Genomic DNA, 23,233 nt, shown 5'->3' on the forward strand with positions numbered 1-23,233 from the left:
GCAAACACATTCTGGCATTAGCGGTCAAGGGTTGGAGAAGTAAGCTCATCAAACCAGAGGTACAGTGTGTGTGAATAATGCCTCTTTTAAGTGTCCTTAAACAAGATACTCAACCTCTAACCATGAGGACCTGTTCACTGTCATACAGTACACATCACTGGTACACACAAGGCAGGAGATCACATTAGCCCCATAAAAACACTGTCCAGTGGGAACAGGCATCTGTCTGGAAACCCCGACACACTTACTTAAACATTTTGTTAAATATGTTTAACAAGAAATGTAATTGCCCTCGGGATTATGTTCACAGGCAACCAGCCGCCTATCCAGAGGAAACATCCTGGACAGGCTTTTTTTGTTCCATTAATCATTAAAAATATTAATAGGAACTAATTACATTTTAATCATACTGGTGGAATTAAGAGATAGATTGCTAAACTAGTTCATCTAACCTTTGTCAGAAGCTGTTTATGAATCTGCTGCGAGATTCACTTTTTACTGTGTGATTTTCTTGAAAACCAGTTTAAAGCTATGCATTTGAATCATAGGATTAGAGCTTAAGCACATTTGTGAAGTGCAGAGCAGATGATGCTCTTACGACACTGTGAAGCACAGCCTGACAGCAGCGTGACATTACACAAGAGAAACAATATGACAATACTGCGTATAATAACTGCATTTGAATTTTGTTGATGCTCGCCACAGTGAGTCTGGTCCGAACCTTCCCGCCACTACAGATCAATACAGACTAATTGCTGCAGGACTCTATAGTAAATATTGTAGGAAACCATCTGGAAAGCTTGTGCTGCTCACAATAATTAAAACAAAAGATACTGCAGGTGACAGGCACCGGAAAAACAGCGGCCGTGATTTACCTCAGCCACCTGGATGTGGAGGTGCTACAGCAACCCCAGCATCCGTGCAGCCCACAGCTCAGCGTGGAATCTTATCAGGACCAGCTGTGCTCTGCGTGCATCGACGAGCAGCGGTCGGTGAAAACTTTCCTCGATGTTCAGATAATTTTTCACACATTGCAGCAGATGAACCAGTTGTCAATCAGTCTGTTTTTTTTTTTTTTTGGAAAAAAAATGTGAACAGAACCAAAGACAAACCACAATCATGTTTACTTTTGTAGAATCAGATATTGTTAAGCATGAGCAGATGTATTTTAAATTAATAAATTCACTGTCTTAACATTTTTTTTTAACTTAGAAGATGTTGTTTTTTTATTTATGTTGATTAAAAGAATGCTATTCAGGTGACAATATAGCCGTCCAAAAGACATTTTCTAAATTATTATTTTCATAATGTAATTTTTGTTAAACAGATTGTAAAATGTGATTAGGAAACAGACTTATTTGTAAGTAATTGATCAAAAATGATGTTCGGAAGTTTTATGGAATTGGTATAAAACCAGATTTTGGCAAGTGACAGTGACAGTTTTAGAGATATACTGTATATATTTTTAGCCCATTTTTTTGCTTCTCATCTAACAAAGGAAACACAACAGAAGTACATAAACATAAGGCTTTTATTTTTCCCCAAATTACTAAACTAAACAGTTCTTGATAATCTGTGCTTTAGTCAGTTCCACTCCAGGCTTTGGAGTGTGACCTTCTTGTTTCTGAGGATGTATATGTGCTGGTCGATTGGAGCTAAATTCAATGCAAATTTGATTAGTACATGGTTTCTCAACAGAAACAGATTTTTTACATTAATAACTTGCTAAATTGCACTATTGAGTGCAGAATGTTTTGTTATTGCAATGTATTTATCCACAGGCCAATAAAAGCAAGCTGTGCTAATGTACCAAGCATACATAGAAGATTTTGGTTTTTATGTTCCCATTAATTTAAGTTTTCCAACAAATCCCCCGCCCCCTTCCTCCAAATAAGTAAATATGTGTCATTGCCGCAAATCATACATGGATTTATGTGGACTAGCATGAAAGCGTCAAAGGGAATGTTATTTTGGATGTTTCCTCCTGGCACAGTGTTAGGATACAGGCCAAGGACGTGCAGAGTCAAGCCTGGATTATGACTTTTTTATGGTGACAGGGGCGGGAGATGGAACAGAAACTCAGAGATAACAAGTTCAGTTCCCACAGCAGTCAGTTTGTGCCCATCAGAAACCACAAGTGTTTTACAAGTGTCCTTGAGTTCCTTTGAATAAGAGCACCATCTCACTGCCTAACATCATTTTAAATCAACATATCTGCATTTGTGGACCCAAAAGGGAAACCTCCATATGCCACTGGGATCAGTTTAGAAAGCTGTTTGAAAATATCACTCAATAATCTATGTTAAAGAACAAAATCCAACATGAGGATCAAGCTCACGAAACTGGAATTTGTCAGCCTTAAGCTCCTCGACCCTCATATGTATATCACACATGTATGGAACCTCTTTCCAATGTCCAATTTCGGTTGGACTAACCTGGTGAAAGGTGAAACAGCCTTGGGTTCAAGATGTTAAGCCTTTTGCAAGGGTTTTCTTTTATGCTATAAGGAAAAACGAGACATATTCTGCACTGTTTTTCATTGTTCTTCAGTTTTTATCAATTTCTTGGCTGAATCTATTCAAGCACTTGTGCAACAAGCTGTGAAAGGCTCTGTTTTCCATATGAGGCTGTGAAGCAGACCAGGAGCTCTTTAGCTGGCTAACTGTGCTAACTGACAAAAGGTTTATATACGCCCCATTTACTTAGTAAAAGAGGTCACTTTGTCCACACTGACATTTGTTCAAAATATGGTTAAATAAAATGATCTAAACTCGGAAGCTTTATAAAAGTATTGTGCTAATAACATCATACTAAATGAGTCAATAATGTCAGTTAGCATAATCGCATGATGCCAAAAACACGTCAACGCCATGTAATATGATTAGATGTGCTCACAGTGTATCCATATTTCTATTTCCTGTAACAACTGACAAATAAAAAAATCTAAATTTCAGTTAAAGAAACACAGCTCTCGTGTAGGAAAGTCCAGCGTCCAACCCAAACTGATTTAGTAAATCACTAGACTGAAACTAACTAGCAGTTACTTAAACATTAGGCAGGACTTTACACACAAACTTGATTAAAAATGCTGGAGCCATCCACTCCTGTTCTCTATAACCACAGTCTGTGTTGTGAGTCAGAGAGGCTGGACCACAGACAGACATTGTCTGTAACTGCTACCAGCTTCTATAACACCACGCCTACACCAGTCCCTCCTGGTGTTAGACAGAGCCCTCTTCACAAGGTGAATTAACTTCTCAATAAGACAGTAAAAGAACACAACATCCAGCACATTATTTAGTTCTGTTCTAATTCCAGTCTCCACCATATAAGTGTCCTCGGGGGAAATAGAAGCCGACAGAACGCTTGTCAGGGCATTGGCTTCACTGCAAGGAGCAGATGTGTGGGCCAAATAGAAGTAATGTTTGTTTAGCACCGATGCACTGTTATTCCATACAGTAACGGGTGTAGGAAAGGTGAAGACACTAAAAGAGACTGAAAGACAAAAAACAGGACAGACGGGAAAAGGGATACAAGCCATTACAGGAGGAAAACAAAAAAAACAGTGGATCTCAAAGAGGGGGAGTAAGACACAGACAGCCGAGCAGAGTGACAGACAGAATTACCAGGTCAAGATTTCTGAAAGCTTCTGCGTGGGCTTGGGGGAATTGGAAAGGATTTCGACCTGATTTGAGTTGGAGACTCATATAGTTGCAGGAAAATTTTGCAGAAGCTTAAGGTGTTTTTCTGACAACCTGGGAGATAATAAATAAAAAAATACTCAGCACCAGAGGTAAACAGCCATATTAACAATCTCAGAGATGGGAGGGAAAAAAGCAGAAAACAGAAACCCTAAAAGGAGCAGTTTTTAAAATAGCATAGTGTGTGTGGTAGTGTCCATTATTAAGACCTTGAAAACAGGTACAGAAATGACAGCAGCTTTAGGGGTCAACTGAGCAAAATTAGGACTGGCCCCTGGTGATGGAGGCTTTGGGGAATTTGAACAAAATGTGGAAGGAAGGATTGTTAAGTAGAGAACAAATCAATGATGTTTGCTGTTTGTTGAGGGATTAAGACTGTTTTTTGTAAGACGTATATGTGACAAAGCGGGTGAAGGTGTCTTACAGAAGCAGTCTTTATCGCTTCATGACAAAACTGGAAAACAGAGCGTGGATCTGTCTTTCAGTTGAATCATGTGAGCTTTTTAAAAACCAAACACGAAACCAACCCGAAAAAAGTAAAGTGAGAGTAAGCATGGTGCCTTATTATATCTGCATTTCTGGCAGCAAAATGGACTGGAGAACACTGAAAAAGGTCTGTTACGGTCCAGATAACCCAGCAAGTCAGACAAAAGGTCCAGTCGAATTGCACTGATAGCTCCTACTAAATTCAATTGAATAAAGCAGCCAAGAGAGACCTCAGACAGGCATTGTGAAGCTTTATCAGTAAAAATCAGGTCTTTTTCTGATGTGCCACCTCTATGGTTTAAAGCCAGTGTAATCTAGAGAAGAACAGTGTATCAAATGACAATGAATATAACGCTGTGACAGTGTAAAAGGCAACGCTTAGTGGTCAACAGACAGAGACTCATCATCTAAACCTGCAGTCTTCCTCGGATTTGGTTCACTCTCACCCCTCTCCTCGACATGTCAAAGTACGGTATGAAGTTTGTTATCATGTATTTCATTAACGCGAAAGGTAAAGGAGGCGTCTTGACATGTGGTTAAGTAACAGCAGCAAATATCTTGGGTGGTCGCAGCACAAAAATCTCAGTTACTGGACCTCCAACTCAGGCTATTATCAGTAAATTGCCTGAGGGATGTGCAGGCAATACCTAAAGAAAGCTAAGGTGAGAGGCTTTTAGCAGCATTTTGTCGAGCAATCAGGCAATATTTACCCCTTAAAATTAGATTTATGGAGAGCGACTACCTCAGATTAAGAGGATTTGCGTGGAGGAGCTGAGGAATTTAACCAGATATGGTATTTAAGAGCAGCATTGAATGGGAACCTAGAGAGGCATAGAGGGCACATAAACATCACACAAAGATCAATACCTCGTTCTGTGCGGTTCCCTTCACATAGTTAATTTCAACCTACAGCCTCCCACTAATGTCTAAATCCCATTTTCAATTCTAAATTAGAACTTCCAGAAAATGATTAGTGGAAATTGATGAAGTGTTCCAAGCCCATTTCAGCATAATTACAGCGGTTCTAATGTGCAATTATCAGTATGGTCTGCTGAAAAACAGAGACCGTTTATGTGTTAAATACTGCCATTAACATTTGCCTGTAAATGTTAAATGTTGTCATTAACATTTGTCTATAAAATGGAATGAAGTTATCTCAATGTTTTCTTGGCAGCCTGCGTAAGACTGAGACCACGAGAAGTACAACAAGAGAGTGGCAGGGCAGGAAATGGTCTGCAAATACAGAAGTAAGTGATCAAAATGAAGAGAAAATGAAAGGTTTGAATGCATGAGAACAAATGAAAACGGTGGACAAATAGACAGTTTAACATCCAACATTTTAAAAGAGATTCACCTCAAACTGGGCTCTTACTGATTGTCAGAGTACATTTTACGAAGCACATCACTCTACTTCACTTACTCGCTGCAGATTTCAGAGGTTCATCTCTGTATCTCTACATGCTGGACATTTTCTCATAAGCATGCAGCCAATTAGGATGTGTTTAATCAACACTGTGGAGAACATTGCCTTAAATCCAAAGCTAAAGCTTCAAAACAGCAACAGCAGAGTCAAAGATGAGTCTGACTCATTGACCACCAGGAGCATCAAGACTGCTTGGCACAGAGCAAGCTGCCAATACATGTGGATTGACCATAAAAGAAAACCCAAAAAACAAAACAAAACAGCAGCACTATGAGTATTTCCAGCTCTAACCCCATTTTTAGCTTCATTTTGTTTAACCAGAGTGAAAACAGAAGCTATTCTAGACCAGGCCAGAGAAGCTCCCGTCTCTACTGAAGACCTTACACTGAAGGTTTGCAGTAGGCACTGATCTGCATGTATGACATATTGTGTGTGGAAACCAGGTTATCACTGTTCAGGAGATTTTTTAGCGTGACTGGCCTCATTATGTTTGTATTTTAAGGAACGGCACAGTTAAGAATAGGGGAGGTGACTAGTGCACGGTACCACGTTCAATACTTTAAATTCTCTTTTCTGCCATCCTCCTTTTCAGGTGCCATACATGGATGTGATACAGAAGCAGCATTGTGATTACAATGCTTATCCTCAACACTATGCTCAGATTTTCTGCACCGTAAAAGAAATCTGAGTGTGATTATTTATGTGCTTTTATTGGCTTGGTGACCCAGAATGCTGACTGAACTCACATGGGTCAACATAAAGCAGCCTTGTTATTAAACTTAGAAGCTGCTTTTGATTGGATTTAAGGTTTAACTGTTGTAAACTGTGACTCAGTCTTGGCTGTTCTTACTCACTTAGCAGTGTAGTTTACATCGACAATGTCTTTCCCTTGTTGGTGATGAAAACTGTGCTTGTGCGCAAAAAACATCAGCTTTGAGCTTTTGCCCCCTTGGCCTCCAAACCAGAGCCATCTGCCTCAGCACCCGTGCTGAGCGCCCTGTCAAGACCCTGACTGCTGGCCTCTCCACTACTTGCTAATTGACATGTTATTTGTCCATTTTGCACATTGTTATCCACCTGGGAATTATCAGATTAAATGCCAGTGCAGGCCGTTGCTTCCTCCCGTTGCCCTGCTCAGTCAGAGCAGGGAAGTTGAAATGCAGGCAGCACCGTGATGGGATTAAACAACCATGTGTGAACGGTACCATCAGTGCCAGGCCCCATAAGGGGTGACCAGCTGAGACGGGGCTAACTGGCAGCAGTGAGGGCCAAGGAGCCATGTGGGGGTTTTGCAACCTCTAAACCCCAGCTTGTCACTTGGCCTCGATTCTTTGGGTCTGTTAGAGCTACTTGTGACGGACAGGAGACTTCAGCTGGTTATGCTTGTCAGTTTTTGCTTTTCCCTGTCCCCTCAGACAGTCGGCTTCTTCTGGTGATTATCAGGCAAACAAAAGTCAACTGATGCAAAATCCTGAGAAAATTACAAGCTGAGAAAATCAGGCTCGAAACAAAAGGATGATTGGCACATGTTTGACACATATTTACTAGTTACCAAGAAAATCTGAGATTCATCCTGAACCTGTAACCCACTTAACTCATACAATTTAATGTCACTAAGGGGGCAAAGCCAACAGGTGCTCTGCACGTTTACAGAATATTTCACCTACAATAAATTGAATAAAATATGCATTTCTTTAAAGTCTTCAGAATTTAAATAAGCGTATATGTTTTGCACAATCTCTGATGTTCGCAGAGAGACCACAACCTGCAGTTCGCACTTCACCGACGGTTTCTTGTCTTGCTTTCATGTGTACCGGGCATGAGAGAGAGTCAGATCATACTGATATGAGGATGCTGGGAATGCACAGTATGACACTAAATGCACTATTGGAAAAGGATGGACATCTGTCTTCCACAAGCAGCCCAAAATCTGTCCTTTTAGTCAAGTGGTGTTCAATCTCATTTTAGTTTTGTTGGTCGGGTAAAATGATGTTGGTGCCTTGTGTGAGCATTGCTCTGAACTCTGTTTACAGACTTATGGGTATGACTGAGTTGTTTTTTTGTTGTTTTTTTTTTGAATATCAAAACATTTCAATTTTAAATTTTAAAATGTGGTGAAACATTATTGAACAACGATGTGTTAAATCTTGTGGTCTTTGCCTCGTCCTCGCAGCGCTCCACTTTGGGAAGCACTGCTGTAGGCTTCTGGAACTGGTCCAGCTGTATAATTGGCTTTATGTTTCCGTGGTATCTACAAGCCCAAGAGATGAGGACAACAATTTCTCTCTCATATTAATTTCCTGCAGTGTATTAGTATGTGTTTACATGGGCAAAAAAACTGTACTTCCGTCTCAATGAAACTTACTCAGGAAACATTCTGCTGGTATTTCCTCACTTTGTCTCCAAATAGGACAAATTATTCAGACAGTAGGCGTAAAAGAAAAACATGCAACCCAGGACTCCCTGATGATTCTCTGCTCCAGCACCACATTCAGCCACTGAGCTCTGTAAATGAAGAAATCTGCAAACTGTTCCCTCCCCAAAGCTCCAAAACAAGGTATGATAGCCCTTCACGGCACCCCACATCGGCAGCCAGTAGAGCGCTCTCTCTTGAATTTTTACTGTGGTGGGTGAATCATGATTCAGATTTATACCCCTATTGAGAGGAGGTGGCCCTGTGGAGCGTTTTTGATGTACTAGTCTAATATAATTCCAATGCATTTCTATACACATTACAGATGGTTGGCAGTAACTGCTGTCCTTTCATTCTATCTATCTATTCGATCTATCTATCGATCTATCTATTGATCTATCGATGTGTACCTACACGTAGTCATGGAGGCATCTCTCAGCCCGTGAGAATCCAGCTTAGGTTTGCCTTTGATGTTTTGTTTCTCTGTGTCCTGCAGACAGGCGAAAACTTTCTCCTGCACTTAAGGGAAAATGCACCAAAGAACAGAACACATCTCAGTAAAAAGAGGGGGACTCAGATGAGGGACCAATTTTTCACTGGCCTGAAGGTGCTTCCTGACAGCTGATGTCAACAACTGACCGAGCGCATAAAATTTAAAGCTGCACAAGGCAAAAATAAAAAAAATAAAAAATAAAAAAATATGGATATAACCAGCACCCCAAAGCCCTCCCTGTTTATGCTTTCAAACACACATATGAAAACTTCTGCAACAGAAAAAGGTAGAGAAGAGTTTTAACCATGGAGGACGGAAACATCTTACACAGAGAACCAAATGTTCAGAGGTGCTCATTGCATTTCCGCCACAACCTGAAGAACCGTAAAGATTAGGTAAATTACACCGCTGACAGGTTGAAAAAACGACGCCGGCAACCTGGTGCTCTTTCACTGCTCAGTGTTGCGTGATTGATTCTAATGTTTGAGTTTTACGCAATGAATGAATGCAAAGGAGACATGCAGAGATGAAAAGGGGAGAAATCTGTTTCTCCACACGATGATTCACTGAGTGTTTAACGCTAATTTATCTCTGACAAATAAAACTATATAAACTAAATAAAGCTTTCTCTCTCTTGTTCCCTTGCTGTCTCTGTCAACCACAGTCCCCTCACTCTTTCCTTTTGCATTACTATTTTTCCTAGCGGGTAAGCCAATGATAAAGCTTTTTTTTTTTTTAAATGTATGACAAACATCAAGAAATGTGTGTGTGTTTGTTAAAGCAGGGACTTCTTTTTTGGAACAACTACACAAGAAACAAATGTAGTGTCTGGTTCCTCCAGTCGGAACAAAGGTAAAGTCCCTCCGGTGCAAAATGATAAGCCACACTCCAGCAAGGCCCAGTCAAAACTATAACAACATCACCAAACGGAGGAAATAAACACCAAAGTTACCAAAGCAAGTTACATGAGGACAATGCAGGCAGGAGAAACCAACCTAAGCCAATACCTGTGTGCGTGCGTGTGTGTGTGTGCACATATACAACCATGTATGCAAGCTCTCTACTGTAGTGTTAAGTATGAACCACTGAAACAAAGTAAAGTAAGCCTGTGTGAACCATTGCATCGATCGGCTTGGTCAGTTGTCAGGAAATAAACCGAAATGTGGCGTCACTGCGAGAGGAAGAAAGCATGACTTCTCACCTTCTCTCCTGTTGACTTTAGCAAAGACCGGCCCATGGCTGCTGGTCAGCTGGGAGGAGCTTCTGAATGATGACGGCGGCAGATTGGTCACCAGCGGGCTGTCACATACGTCTGCTGACCAATCACAGAACAGAAAAGACATGCTAAGAATCATGGCTTGCTTTGTGGAACCTATGGAGCAATAATCTACAGTGTGTTATTTCACTATAATATCAGCGAAAAGCAGACTGAGGGAAGTGAACTTTTCTCCTAATTGAAAGGGTAAACCTGAAGCTCTCCTGAGTACCTGTAACAGATAAATGCAGGATTGGCGCAGCAGAAAATGGGTCACACAGAGCAGGAACATGAATAAAACAAGTCAGTGGGAGGAGAAAGTCAGTGGTGACCTTTTCATGCTTCATACACTTTGATGTTTAGAAATGTCAATGATGGGTTTTGGAGGTCTAAGTTGAGTACAAACTGACTCTGAATGACTAAGACATATGTTCACATTATGTTGATGCACCAGCAAGCAAACTGCAAACACTGCAGTGTCAAAATAAAGGATGCAGGTGCCAGTGTTAACTAAACAGTATAAAATCTAACATTTCTGCATTGTAATGTCTAAAAATGGCAGGCCTTTTGTTGCATATTTGGTTCAGCTGTGAACTTAAATTATCAAAAATATTTCCAGCAATGTTCAAAACAAGAGAAATCCATAATTCTGTTCAAGGTGACGTCTCCTTTGGTCTAACTGCTGGGAGAGAGTCAGAGAGTGGAAGGAGGGAAGTTGGCGAACGTGACCAAATGTGAAGTGAGTAACATCCCCTGAGCCCCACACTACATCATCAAACTTCACCTTTTCTTTTGTCTTTGCATTCAAATATTATCAACCACTCATTTAACACTCAAGTTAAATATATTGCTGGATCAGGTTTTACACAAAAAAAGAAGCCAACAATGAATTTGTGTAAGATGTACGTCCATTAAGATGAACTCAGCACAATAACAGCCAATAGTGTTCCAAACTCTTCCTGGTAATTATACTATAGACAAAAGTATCCAGACACACCTCTTTATAGGACAGTTTTTCAGGCTTTGGGCTCAGCCCCTGACCTCCAGTGAAGGGAAATCTTAATGCTTCATCATACCAAGACATTTTGGACAATGCTATGCTTCCAGCTTTGTGGCAACAGTTTGTTGAAGGCCCTTTTCTATTCCAGCATGACTGTGCCCCAGTGCACATGGCAAAGCTCCATAAAGACATGGTTGGATGAGTTTGGTGTGGAAGAACTTGACCTCAACCCAATCCAACACCTTTGGGATGAACTGCAATGGAGATTGTGAGCCACCAGTTTATGACAAATTTTGTCATTTATCCAAAAGGAAAGGGAATTGTTGACAAACTATCAAATGTTCACTTGTTTCCATGAAAACCATGTAAGTGTGATCTAAAATGTCTTTTTTTAATGGATGTCATTTCAGACCACCGGGGAGAGAATCAGTTCAAATTATTCACAATCCTTTCAGAAATCCCGGACCCGTCCACCTACTCTGACAACACAGCCTAAACTGAGATTAGTTTGTCAACATTACTGTACTTCATTTCAAGCATAAAGGCATTTTCATTACCTGAAAGTATAAACCACAGGCTGCTGACAGTTTTGAACAGCATATCAGATCCACCTAAGTCCTCTCCTGCACAATAATATCACCATCACCACTGAAAACTCTCCTGTGCTCACCGTTGAAATACTTGTTAATTGCTATTTACATGTCAAAAAGTGTCAGCTGTCATGTTTTTTGATGCAAAAAAGTTACATTAAAATGCAAAAAATTTAGTTTCCTTCTAGTATAAGGAAAACTACTGAAAACATTCCAGTCACATTTTTCAGTTTGGAAATCTGGCTCATTTCTCAACAGTGTGGAGAAATCCTCAGCTTGACTGGCCTCACAAAAGTTTATCCAGTGAGATTTTATCAAATGAGTCAGTTCACCAAATACAAAATTCATCCAAGTTATATTTTTCACTCCATTTTTGACTACATAGATGTTGGCAGATCCTGACACCATTCATAGCGCTGCTGTTTCCACCTCTCGGCACCTCACAGAGGCACACGGCAAGCTGTGGATTATAGCTGAGCACCGATTGCAGTAAATTACAGCTGTATTAGTGTAGAGAGGTTAAATGAGCTAGATAAAACCTCCGTGGATAATGTGTCATGAGAGCATGGCTTGGCCAAGAAAATCTGGGAGGAAGAAGCAGAGGCCGATTTTTCAAAGAGACGTGGTGACATTTAAGAGGAGACTGTGAGAAAAATATAAAGCACAAATATAGAAACCATATAGAACAATTATGGTAAAAGGCTGCTGAACTGCCAGGCATATTTACATTACATGGAACTAATAAAAAAAATAGCAATAACAATAACAGTAATACAATAATTAAGAGAGCCACAAGTTACAGTTCTTGACAGCAGAAACCTGAAGCAGCAAATTTATCACACTGACAGTCTGGATCAGCACATCCCACCCACTGTGCCCTGAGTACTTTGTATGTTTGTATGAAGCATCAAGTGATGCAAGCAAAATGATGACACCACTTTGTAAAGCAGGACAGGAAAGACCAAGTCCATCCTTCATCCTGCAGTACACTGTATCATCCACTTTACCATTTTAGTGAAATAACTGAGTTCCCAGAGGGATGACAACAGATCCAGAGATGCTGAATACTGATAGGTATCATCCATCACTTCAACAAACTAAAGTTATGAGAGTTCAGAGCAGGATGTGTCCGAGACACTCAGGGTTGACTTGTTCTTCAGTTTGATCTCTTTCTCATACACGCTCAGTTGCAGAATTTAAGGGCGAAATTAAGGTTAAGATCTCGTTTATTTGCCTGCTTGTTTGTGTCTTTAAATCTCCTCACTCTTTGCAAAAAAACCGCAAATGGTAAAAGGTTTTCTGCTTCACACACTGTTTGAGTGTTTGCCTGTAGAAACACCGCTGGAAAGTAAGAGGTGAGTGAGAACTCAAACGTCTGTCAACACTAAACAACTTTTCCAACAACTTGGAAATAACACGAAATAAATAATGAAACGCCTGTTTCTGTTGCCTTCATACTGATGGATACAAAAAATAAGATGTTATTTTTTTATACAGAAAATAACCTGGAAACTGATACTCTGAAGGTTTTCAAGATGCCCTCAAACTTAAAGCGTGAAAATCCACATACACTGATATCGAGGTTAGTTTCTGTCTAACCTCACACGCGTCTGAAGAAATCTGGGCGGATTGTTGACACATCAAAAGTGACTTTCTACAACTTTCTACTGAAGAAGGCATCTTGTGTTCTGACAATAAGTAAAAGATGTGTTACTGACTTGTGAGTCCAAAGTCACGAATGTCAGTAGGAATCGTCCTCTGGGGACCATTAACAACTTCTTCCATCCAAACATTGTTCAGTTTGGACAGAAGTAGTGGACAGTTTTTTCAGGGTCTGAAAAAATAAATTTTAAATAAATGAATTCTAAATCAATTTTAGATATAAACATCTATCTATCTCATCTGATATTATTTTTTAATTATTATTTCTTTACAATTACCACGACAGCCCCACTGAGGAGCAAACACAGTCACAGAGTCTGTTTCTGTGTAACTGCTACAAGCCTTCATAAGTAAATGAAGGTCTCAGTTTGAGATTTTCTATTTGTGACGCGACACCTGAAAGTATCTTTGCTAAGTCATGCTTAATTATCACTAATTTGTGGCTGTGTAATTTAAGCTAGCGAGTGGCCTGCTGAAGTAGTGTGGCTGAGACTGATGTGAATCAGCCTGACAGTCTCACAGCTTAACTCTGCTGCCGGACTGAGAAACGCAGTATTTGTTCCTCATTTACAGCCCTTCATATGTCTGCCGGTGACACACCAGGCAGGCCAGTAATTCTGCTGACTCTCACCATCACTACATGCCCCTAGTTAAAATACTACATTACACTTGTAGCTGGTAGATGCTGTTCTGCAGACGCTGTTCTCGCCAACATAATTACCTACATTTCATTGTGAAATAGTATGAAAACAATACTATAATTTCTTCCAGCTACATTAATATGTGGCTCCACGGGAGGCGGACTTAATCAGTGGAATTAAATGCTCAAAAGCAAACTGCAAGGAAACAAAGCAGCAATTAAAACATTTATCTGGTGTCTGCGAGGCTTAACCGCTCATCACATCAGCACACACGGTGAGTGCTGAGACAAGCAACAAAAACAAGAATGCAAGCACAGTAGTGATGAGAGGGAAGACCGAAACTCATTCACAATGAAATATGTGAGTCTTATGGAGACTTGGGAGGATTGCTGTAGGTTACATCACTGCTACTGATGGACCCTGAAACCACAACACACAGGTGAGCTCACTTTTTGTTTATTACGTGACTTCTGCAGCCACTGGCTGCACCAGTGAGGACTTATGTGGGTCCTATTTTTAAATCAATAAATATGCAAACTATTTTCTATCTTTCTGTCAATTGGTGTCACATTAAATAATTAAATTCAATGTTGTAAAACAACAAAAAAGAAAATGAAGACTTCCCAGGGAGATTTTATAAGCACTGTTTTCAGCCTTCCTCCCAGGTTCAACATTTGGTGTTGAAACACTGTATCTGCATGCTCCTGGTTTGCATTTTGTTGGAGATGCTGCTGTGGGCAAGCACAGAGCGAGAGAGAGAGAGAGAGATCCTGCGACTGAAAAAAGACTCAGCTTCCAGCTTTTATTGATAAATGTTTGCATTAAAGAAAAATTTTTTGGCCATCATTACGTTTGGGGATGATAACTGGACTTCTAGGCTTTCTACAATTGGCTTGCACGGTTGCCCCGATAAAAACGCTATCAAAAGGAAGTGCGGTGATGATCAAAACTACAGGAATAAGATCCAGGAGTATCAACTTGATGGTGTCGGGTTTGGGCTGAGACTTTCCAGTGTCCCTGCAACAGGGAGGTGAGAACAGTATAAGTATATTAGTAACAGCACTGATGGTTACAGTTGATATTTATTTCAAGAGGCACTTATGTGTCCTGCTCCCACTGTGCCACTCTGCTCCTCAGGCTAACAAATATAAAAGCTGTCATTAAATCAGAAAGCAGGGAGATAAAAGCAGCAGGTTAGGCAATTATTAACTGTATTTAGAACTAATCTGATGTTAATTTGGTGTTTAATTGAATGAGACGAGAGCAGCAATCATGGAGGATGCTGACACGTGACAGTGTGCATAAGGAATGATGGAGCCCTTTAAAGAGCACAAGGCTCGTGGTAAAACTCTAACATACGTGAGTAACCATATCACTATAAAAGAAAATTCTGCTTTGTCAGAATGTGGTTCTTATTTTGCCAGCGTTGCCCATCAGATGTTGTGAATGATAAGTAAAAAAAAAAATAAATGAAAACAAGTAAAATAAATAAATTACATAATCCATGATGGAGCCCACAAAGTTTGGCTTGTTATTGGTTTACTCTAACAATTAAAGCTGATGGAAAAAAAAGTACATCAATATGTGAGCATACTGGACGCAGTGTTTCCATCCTTTTTTTCCACTGAAAACTGCCAATGCGCTGAAACATTTCATGGATTGCAGTAATTGTCAGGGAGAAAATGACAATGCCTTCAAATAAAACACATAATCTGTTTCACTGATTTTCTTCAAAGAAAAGGTAATTGTGTTGAAAACCCACGTTACAGTACAGGACTTTATGGCTGAAACTTGTGTTGTTGTGCACCACAGAGCTGCAGCTGTGTGAAGGTAAGACAAGGGGAGTCAGGCAAATGAATCTGACATGATGGACACACACACACTAAGAAAAAAGAAAACCCAGTGATGGGTGAAATGAGAGAAGGAGTTGGGAGTGTCACTGCGCGGCTTAAAGACGAAGGGCGACTACAATGAATGTCCACACGGTGCACTGAACCGAGCTCCTCCACTTTTTGTACACTCCTCATTTCTTCTTCTTCTTCTTTTACCAACTCTTGCTGTAGTTGCTCTTTTTCTCTTTTCGTTCTTCTCCTCCCCCACAACAAACTTATTGAAATAACGTGTTTTTTATATTCTCTATCTCAGTTTTATTTCAAATGTTTGGCCTGGGCTCAACTTTGTGGAGGCGACTTGGAATAAAAGTCCTCAGGGGAAGGTCGGGGTCAGTGGAGGGATTGCCTTGTTTTAACTCATGTACACAAGTTAATGTATGTAACGTGCTTAAATTATATACGTAACGTAACTAGTGTGGTTATAGATTGTAACGCTGCTGATGAAGATAATGTAATATGACTGAAAGCTCCACAAAATCAACCAAATGAGCCTCATGGTGCAACTGATTTCTCAGTTTTTTTATGTTTGATAAAATGCAATGTGCAACATGTACAGATAAGAAAAAGGTGGTAAAGTTTTTATGAACTGGATATCAACAGTCAATATTTTTTGGTGTTAGAAAAATCAACGGGAGATTGACAGTACAAAGTGTCCTTTTCATATCTGCTAATAGCTGATACACAGTTTTTGCTTTACTCCTGCTTGCGAGAGTGACAGTGAATAGTGACCTCAGCAGAATGCGGCCGATTCCTGGACCGATAACAAGTCATCTGATATAACGACAGGGTCGTTTGATGAATGGGTCTGTTTTTAGGGAGGCAAACATCCACTGGGGAGTTGGCCTTGGGCAAACACAAAATCCCACAGGTCACAAAGGCAGATGGATGGACTGCAGTTCTCTGTCACTTTTATCGCTTAAATACTTGTCCCTGGATTAATAAATCCAGATTCATGACTGGCAGCTCCAGGCTCACACGACCAGCCGCTGCCACTGTAACCTTGACTTAATCAGAACCTCCTCATGACTCCACTTCTACTAAACACATTTTCATAAATGACACTAAAGAGGAAAAGTAAGGGTGATTTATCCTTCACTGCTCTGCTCTTTCCTCATAGTGGTTCTCTAAGACTCCGCCGTCTCACGAAGCATAAAGGACAGCAGGACTTGCACAGAAAATGTCTCACACATTCACACTAAATTGATTTTATTCAGAGGTTTATGTTCTCTCAGCGCAAACCACCAGCTCATTGAAAAATAATAAATTCTGATGAGACAGGACTGTTCGCATATGAGGCAGGGAGCCAGGCCCAAATTTAAATCAACTCTTCTCCCGGCATATTTCTCACCAACTTATTCTCAGTCAGACTGGCTGTGGTGTGGAGAAGATGAATTTCCAGCAGTCTGAGAAAATAACAGCACCTTTAATGTCCCCCCTCCCTCCCCGACTCAGCCTGAGCTAGTTAAATAATCAAACACACCTACCCAACCTGCAGTCTCAGCCATCTGAGAGACGAAACCCTCCTGACTGCTGATTCCACCAATGCAGTAATCAAAATGAAGACAAAATTGTGTTTTCTATAATAGTTTACAAGAAAATGCAAAACAGATGTGTCTGCCTGTGCAGTGCCTGTGGTAAGGAGGTACCGACGGTAACGGCAATATGAACCAGAACAAAGCAGGAGAGCATGTGGACATGAGAGGCAAATATCCCCATGGGATCAATAAAGCTGATGGGAGGAAGAAGGTGCTGATTGTTTACCAGAGACATTAGTGGATGTTGATGGTGAGGGTGATGAAGATGGTGACTGGATGACCACGATGTAAAGGATGATGGTGATGTGTGAAGAATCTTCACAAGAAAAATGACAGCATTTGTCTTTCTTCTTCAAATGTTTAAAACATGCAAATGATTTAATTTATTATTATTTATTGTTTTTCTTTCACTTTACCAAAGGCAAGAGTAGTGTGGCATTGTTATACTGCCACAAAACCAAGAGCTCAGAGTGAATTGCTGGGCATTCAGGTCACGGGATTTAACTCTGACACTGAAATAACAGGTACAACACATTATTCCACCTTTCCAGACATCAAAATCCACCCAAAACGGTTGCTCACTCAAAGGCAGGGTGAAAAGCCGACCACCACAGAGAGCTATGAGTTTAAATACCAACTCAGCATCAGGGCACTTTGAAAAATAGTGACCAAATTTAACGTATAGTCTCAGGTACATGGGCACAAGCTGTCCAGTCAGCACAAGTTAAAATATGGGTGTAAAGGCACAGGTTTGCATACAGCCTGTGCTGGAGGGGTTCATATTGTGGCACTTACTTGTACCCAACAAAAGTGATAAAAATAGGTGTTACTAACCAAAAGAAAAGTGAGAGCTTGGGAGGCAAAATGCACGGTGTGGGTTTGTATGTCGGACTGTGGGTTTCAGAAAGTTACAGCAAGGAAGGAAATGTCAGGTTCTCGTACTGTTCGGGAGTGAACAGCTGAACAAGAGTGACGGTTTCAGTACAAACACATGTGGGTGAGGGAGGGAGAGACAGAGAGAGACAGAAAGACAGAGAGCGAGAGGGGGTGTAGTATATTAACAGAGAAAGAGAGTATCTCTGAGGATGATGGATGTGACACTGACAGAAACCTCCTGTCCCTCATGTGCAAAACAGGATGAATGATGTGATGGGTTCAGCTCAAACTTCTTCACTGCTTGGGAAGCAGAATCTGGTCAGAAAACAGATCATTAAGTGGATGATAAAGGCTCTGACTGATATGCTGCAGAGCAAAACATCTGAAGCTCAGTAAAGTGATACAGTTAAAAAAAAAATTCTTGTGATTTGACTCGAGCTCCATGCGTCGAGCAGACGTCTGAGCCGAGACTCACAGCATGTCCATTTCATCTGAATCGTACTATCAATACCTCCCTTTGCTTTAACAGCTGCTGTCTTTGCAAACAGTCAGTGCACTTGAGAAACCACTACGAGTAATAATGCATCTACCCTGCTCTCTGTCCTCCACATTCAGCGGCTATCCCTCCATTATTCCAATCAACCTGCTGACTTACAGTGTGTGTGTGTGTGTGTGTGTGTGTGTGTGTGTGTGTGAAAGCCTGATGGTCCATCAGGCTTGTTAGAGATCTTTTTGGCTTGATGTGCCTACAGGAATGTGATGTATGAGGCTGCCCTTGTTTACCACACCAGTCAAAGGGAGTACAGTGTAATTACAGTGGAGAGAGGAAGGGTCAACAGATTTCACTGAGTGCATCCACTGGAACCCTTCATTAAAAACCTCCTGAGAGGAAAACAAGAGCGATGCACTGTAGGGACTTGACAACAGCCGGGAATAGAAGATCAATGTCTTCCACTTGTTGCACGGCGAAATCACTTTTCACACACAACTATGAAATAAGCAACTTTGACAGTTTGCATCACTTCCGAAATCATCCCTTTACCCAAGAGCGCACTTTTTTGGGAATCTTTACTGAGTACAAAACCGGAGCTGAAGCAGCAGCAACATCCTGTGCAGCACTCTCACATCTCCATGGACAGACCACCATCTCCCTCCCTCTCTCATGAGAAAACATCAAATGCTGGAAATGCTAAAATAAGAATGCCACTCGTGGGATTCGTCGTCTCTTAAAACCTGACAGCAGCAAACTCCCAGAGGATTTTTTGTTCCTTTCAACGATAGGCCCCCCGCGGTGCTCTGATCAGACCCAGCCAACTGTTTAATTCCCTAAATTCACAAAATATATCACATGAGCTATACAGTATAAGACAAGCAAGTCGCAGCACAAGATCAAAACCGACTTCCAGCTGCCTTAACTTCTTCTGCTATCTGGTGAAAACAAATAGAACGCTCTCACAAAATTAAGGACAGCAAACATGAAGGCAGATTTTATGAGTTTTTGAGGAAGAGGCTGCAGCTGGAAACGATTAATCACTGGTTGAATTGATGACAGGTGAAGTCATTTTTCAAGCAAATTCGCAGTTAATTTTCTAAACTGAACGTGTTTGGTTTTTGGACTGCTGGTCAGACAAAACATTTGAAGACAACATCTTGGACTTTGTTGAAATTGTAATTAACAGTTTTCACAGCTGTTTTGTCATTTTCTTAATTACCTGATAAATAAATGAATTGAGAAGATAATCAGCAGATGAATCATTAATGGAAACAATCCCCACCTGTTGCCTTAGAATAGGATTGGTATAAATTAGGATTCATCCATACTGACATTCTAACATGTTTAACATATTTCAGTTATTTTCTGACACACCACTGTAAGCACACAGCCTTACATTCATCCACTGATGCCTTAAATGAGATTCCTTTGAACAAAACAAGGCAGCCAACAGCCCGCTCTCCTTGCCAGAGAGCGCACAGAGCCGCTCAGCTCACCTTCTCCAGCTGTCCCACAGGAGCCAAGCAGCAGCGAGGCGACCAGCGCGGTAATCCCAGCGACTCCTGTACTCCCCAAAGGCATGTTGGAGCGACGGGGTGCTGCAGAGTGTAATCCCGCCTGTCGGAGGGGACAGTCCGTCCGTCCGTCCACCTCCTCCTCCTCCTTCTGCTCCTCTCCTCTCCTGTTCGCTGCCCTTCTCTGCTCTCCTCCAGCTCCGCTCCGATGCGCTGCGCTGCGCTGCAGTAGCACTGCCGACACAGTGTTGTGGAGGAGCCGTCCGGTACCCTTTGGGGAGGATGCTTTCACACCGCCTGCCCTCCGCCAACTGATGGAGGGGAAAGAGGAGGGAGGGATTTCACTAAACTGTTGCGGGTCCGAGTAGAGCGCGCCGCCTCCCTCGCTGAGATCCTGAAAGAGCTCAGAGTTCCTGAAGGGAGTCCCAGAAATGTTAGACAGCGCAGGGAGAGCATGTGGCTGATTGCTCCTTGCGCAGCTGTGAGCTGTTGGTCTCAGTCATCCGAAATGCAGTGCTCACGTCTCTCTGTATGGGGGACGCTGATTCAAACTCAGGAACAGATTATGATGTGCGTCCCTGGGCACAGAAATATAGAGCGCAACCCATTCATGTATAAACTCAACACAACTAAGTTTCTACAGAGCTTGAACTAACACTGAAATGAAACTGTTGGATATGTAGGAGAGCAGAGGAAGATGAATAGTTGAAGTCCACCTCTAAATATTCCCTCCAGACATGCTTAAGACATCTGCTTTGAACAGTTTTCTCTTCCTTATATTGTCTCACCACTAAAACATTAGATGTCTTATAAAGAATCTATTCAAATTAGCATCTACTTCTCCTGCATGGAAAAATCCAGAATGTGTAACAAAAAAAAAACAAGTGTCTTCAACTTCACCGAGAAGTCCACCTCATTCTCAGACCGCATTTGTTAGCTGTGTTCAACAAGGTGAGCTCAGAGGAACTTCTTCCCCTTCAGCAGGTGAATGTGAATACAGCTTTCTGGTGTCAAGCTCTGCACAGTGAAGGTCAAACATCCGAGGGAAGTGACGATCGCTAACACGTGTTTCTGAATGAAGGAGGAATTTAAATTTATCACTGCTCGAGGACAAGTTGTGCTATGACCTTTTGAGCACTTTTCTTGCTTCCAAATACGTATATAATTACTACCATAAAGTTTGCTCGCTTGATTTAACTTTAAAATAACAGAAAGGTTAGAAAAAGAAAAGATGCTTCCGTATCTGAATCCTTAGTGCACAGTAACATGGTGCAAAAATGAAAGGTGATGATTGCACAGGATTGCTCTCACAAAAATATTTTCTTGGTAACACAAACTCGGGTGCACAGAAGCACACAGGACACGAGTCTTTACTGAAGAAAAACGCAGTCGCACACAAGAACACGAGTCCACACACAGACAAACGCAAGCAGCAAGTAGGCCAAAGTCCAATAAACAGAGCTGAGTAAAAACCCATAAGAAGACAATAAACAAAGATATGGTGTAACAGGAAAAGCAAGAAGACATACGGGGTTACCTGCAGACAAAAGCAGGGGCAGTTGAGCAGTGAGACCATTCGTGGGCAGGGCGAGGGAAAGACGACAGGACAGGAACTGAAACGACAGGGGATGTTAGTTACAAGAATAAAACTGGAAATGCAACATGCACGCATTAGCGGGATGTTACAGTGAGATGCTACATGTTTTTGCATCTGCATGAGGAGGTTACAGCAGGTCACATGGCCTCTGATGCTCCGCAGGAAATGAAAGCCCCATGCAGACCTCTCAAACACACAAGTGGAATATTGGTGGAATAATAATACATATTACTGTCATGATAAAAATGCACAAACACCCATTCATTCATTTTCTATACTGTTTATCCGTCAGGGTCGCAGGGGGACTGGAGCCTATCCACAAACACTCATTTGTAGGAAATTCTCATAAATGCTTTTTATAAGTACGAAACCTGTGCTGAGAAATAGACTGAATACACTCATGTCAGTAAGAGATGAGTGGTGTGAGTGCGAGTGTGTTCTTTCCTTGGAGGGTCATGTTTACTCTGCAAATTCTGCTCTAAACGAAGCCCTCAGGGACTATTGTCCTCAACTTTTCTGGAAATTCGCTTTTAAATACTAATCCTCCAGTTCTTCTGCCTTTATAGAAAATTCATACTGAAGAGAGACGAGGAAGCAGACTGAAGGACGCCGAGAATGAAGGCTGGATTTGACCCGGAGGCCTCAAAGGTGCAATACACTTCGGTCAAAAAAAGGCACCTTTTGACAACTGCTGAAACTGTCACCTCTGAGCCCCTCTCACACTCAATCCACACCGCAAAGCCTGAATATTTATTAAGCCGTCAGATTGATGGATATTCCAGTCAGAAACACCTCATCAGTTATTCTGATGTCAATTAAAATGTTTGGCAGAAAGTACCCAAACGCTTTTATAATCATGCATGTACTTTTTTTGACATTTCTGTGAGTGAGCACTTTAATTTCAAAATAAGATGTATGCCAATCAATGGAATCCACATTCCTAGAGTCACACATAGGCCAGCACAAAGATATTGTTAACTTTAGATGAATACCCACATATGAGATTCATCCACAAATGCCCAGGAAACACAAAGCCAAATGTACCAATGACCTTCAAACCATGCAGACAGCAGAGGGGCTTCTGTTGTTCCCTGTGAAGGTCATCAGTAGTTTAGCCTTGCTAGTGTTCATCCACACCACCTTTGATCCTTCTTCTAAAGTGCCTGCTGTTTCTTATCAAGGTCATGTCTTGCAGAATGCCAGCATAGTGTCTCTTTAACGAGGCTCTTCTTCTTCTTCCAGCAGTGAACCGAGCAGTGTGTGGTGGATGGAAAAAAAAAAAAGAAAGAAAAAATGTGATGAATTTATGGTGCAAACTTAAGTTAGCCACAGAGGCCTGCATGGGCTACACAGTGCAATGCTCACTTAGCTTAACTACACAACCAGAACAACAACTCTGCTCTGCCAGCAAGATGGAATCAACAACAGACCATCAACAACTCAAGTGTATTTAGCTACTCTACAGGTCGCTGGTTAACAACATAAAATTTATGAAAATACAAAAAATATAGTCTGAGGTTCTCCTGAAGCTAATTTAAGACCTCAGCAGACTGTGTTAGCCAAACCCTGGGAGGAGTCTTTCAAAGACACTGATTTTTTTTTTTTTTAAATCTATTTGTGTTTCCACAGACAATGCTTTATACAGTGTGTTCTGTACGTTGT

General features: G+C 41.2%; 1 protein-coding gene across 2 annotated transcripts in view; it reads right to left on the reverse strand.

Annotated features, from left to right (window-relative positions):
* Positions 1-22,406, reverse strand: part of LOC124060879 (contactin-associated protein-like 4) — a 77,758-nt gene extending 55,352 nt beyond the window's left edge. The window contains exons 1-3 of one of the 2 annotated variants that reach the window (XM_046392249.1): positions 21,512-22,406; positions 19,957-20,552; positions 9,718-9,831 (exon numbers count right to left, since the gene is read on the reverse strand). In XM_046392249.1, coding sequence (XP_046248205.1) covers positions 9,718-9,831; positions 19,957-20,041 — 199 coding nt within the window. In that variant the 5' untranslated portion in view covers positions 20,042-20,552; positions 21,512-22,406. Of the gene's footprint in view, positions 1-9,717; positions 9,832-19,956; positions 21,042-21,511 lie in introns of those variants that run through there. The other variant, XM_046392250.1, reaches the window with a different exon arrangement.
* Between the last annotated feature and the right edge of the window lie 827 nt (positions 22,407-23,233).

The sequence above is a fragment of the Scatophagus argus genome, chromosome 6 (assembly GCF_020382885.2).
Source record: "Scatophagus argus isolate fScaArg1 chromosome 6, fScaArg1.pri, whole genome shotgun sequence".
Lineage (NCBI taxonomy): Eukaryota > Metazoa > Chordata > Actinopteri > Scatophagidae > Scatophagus > Scatophagus argus.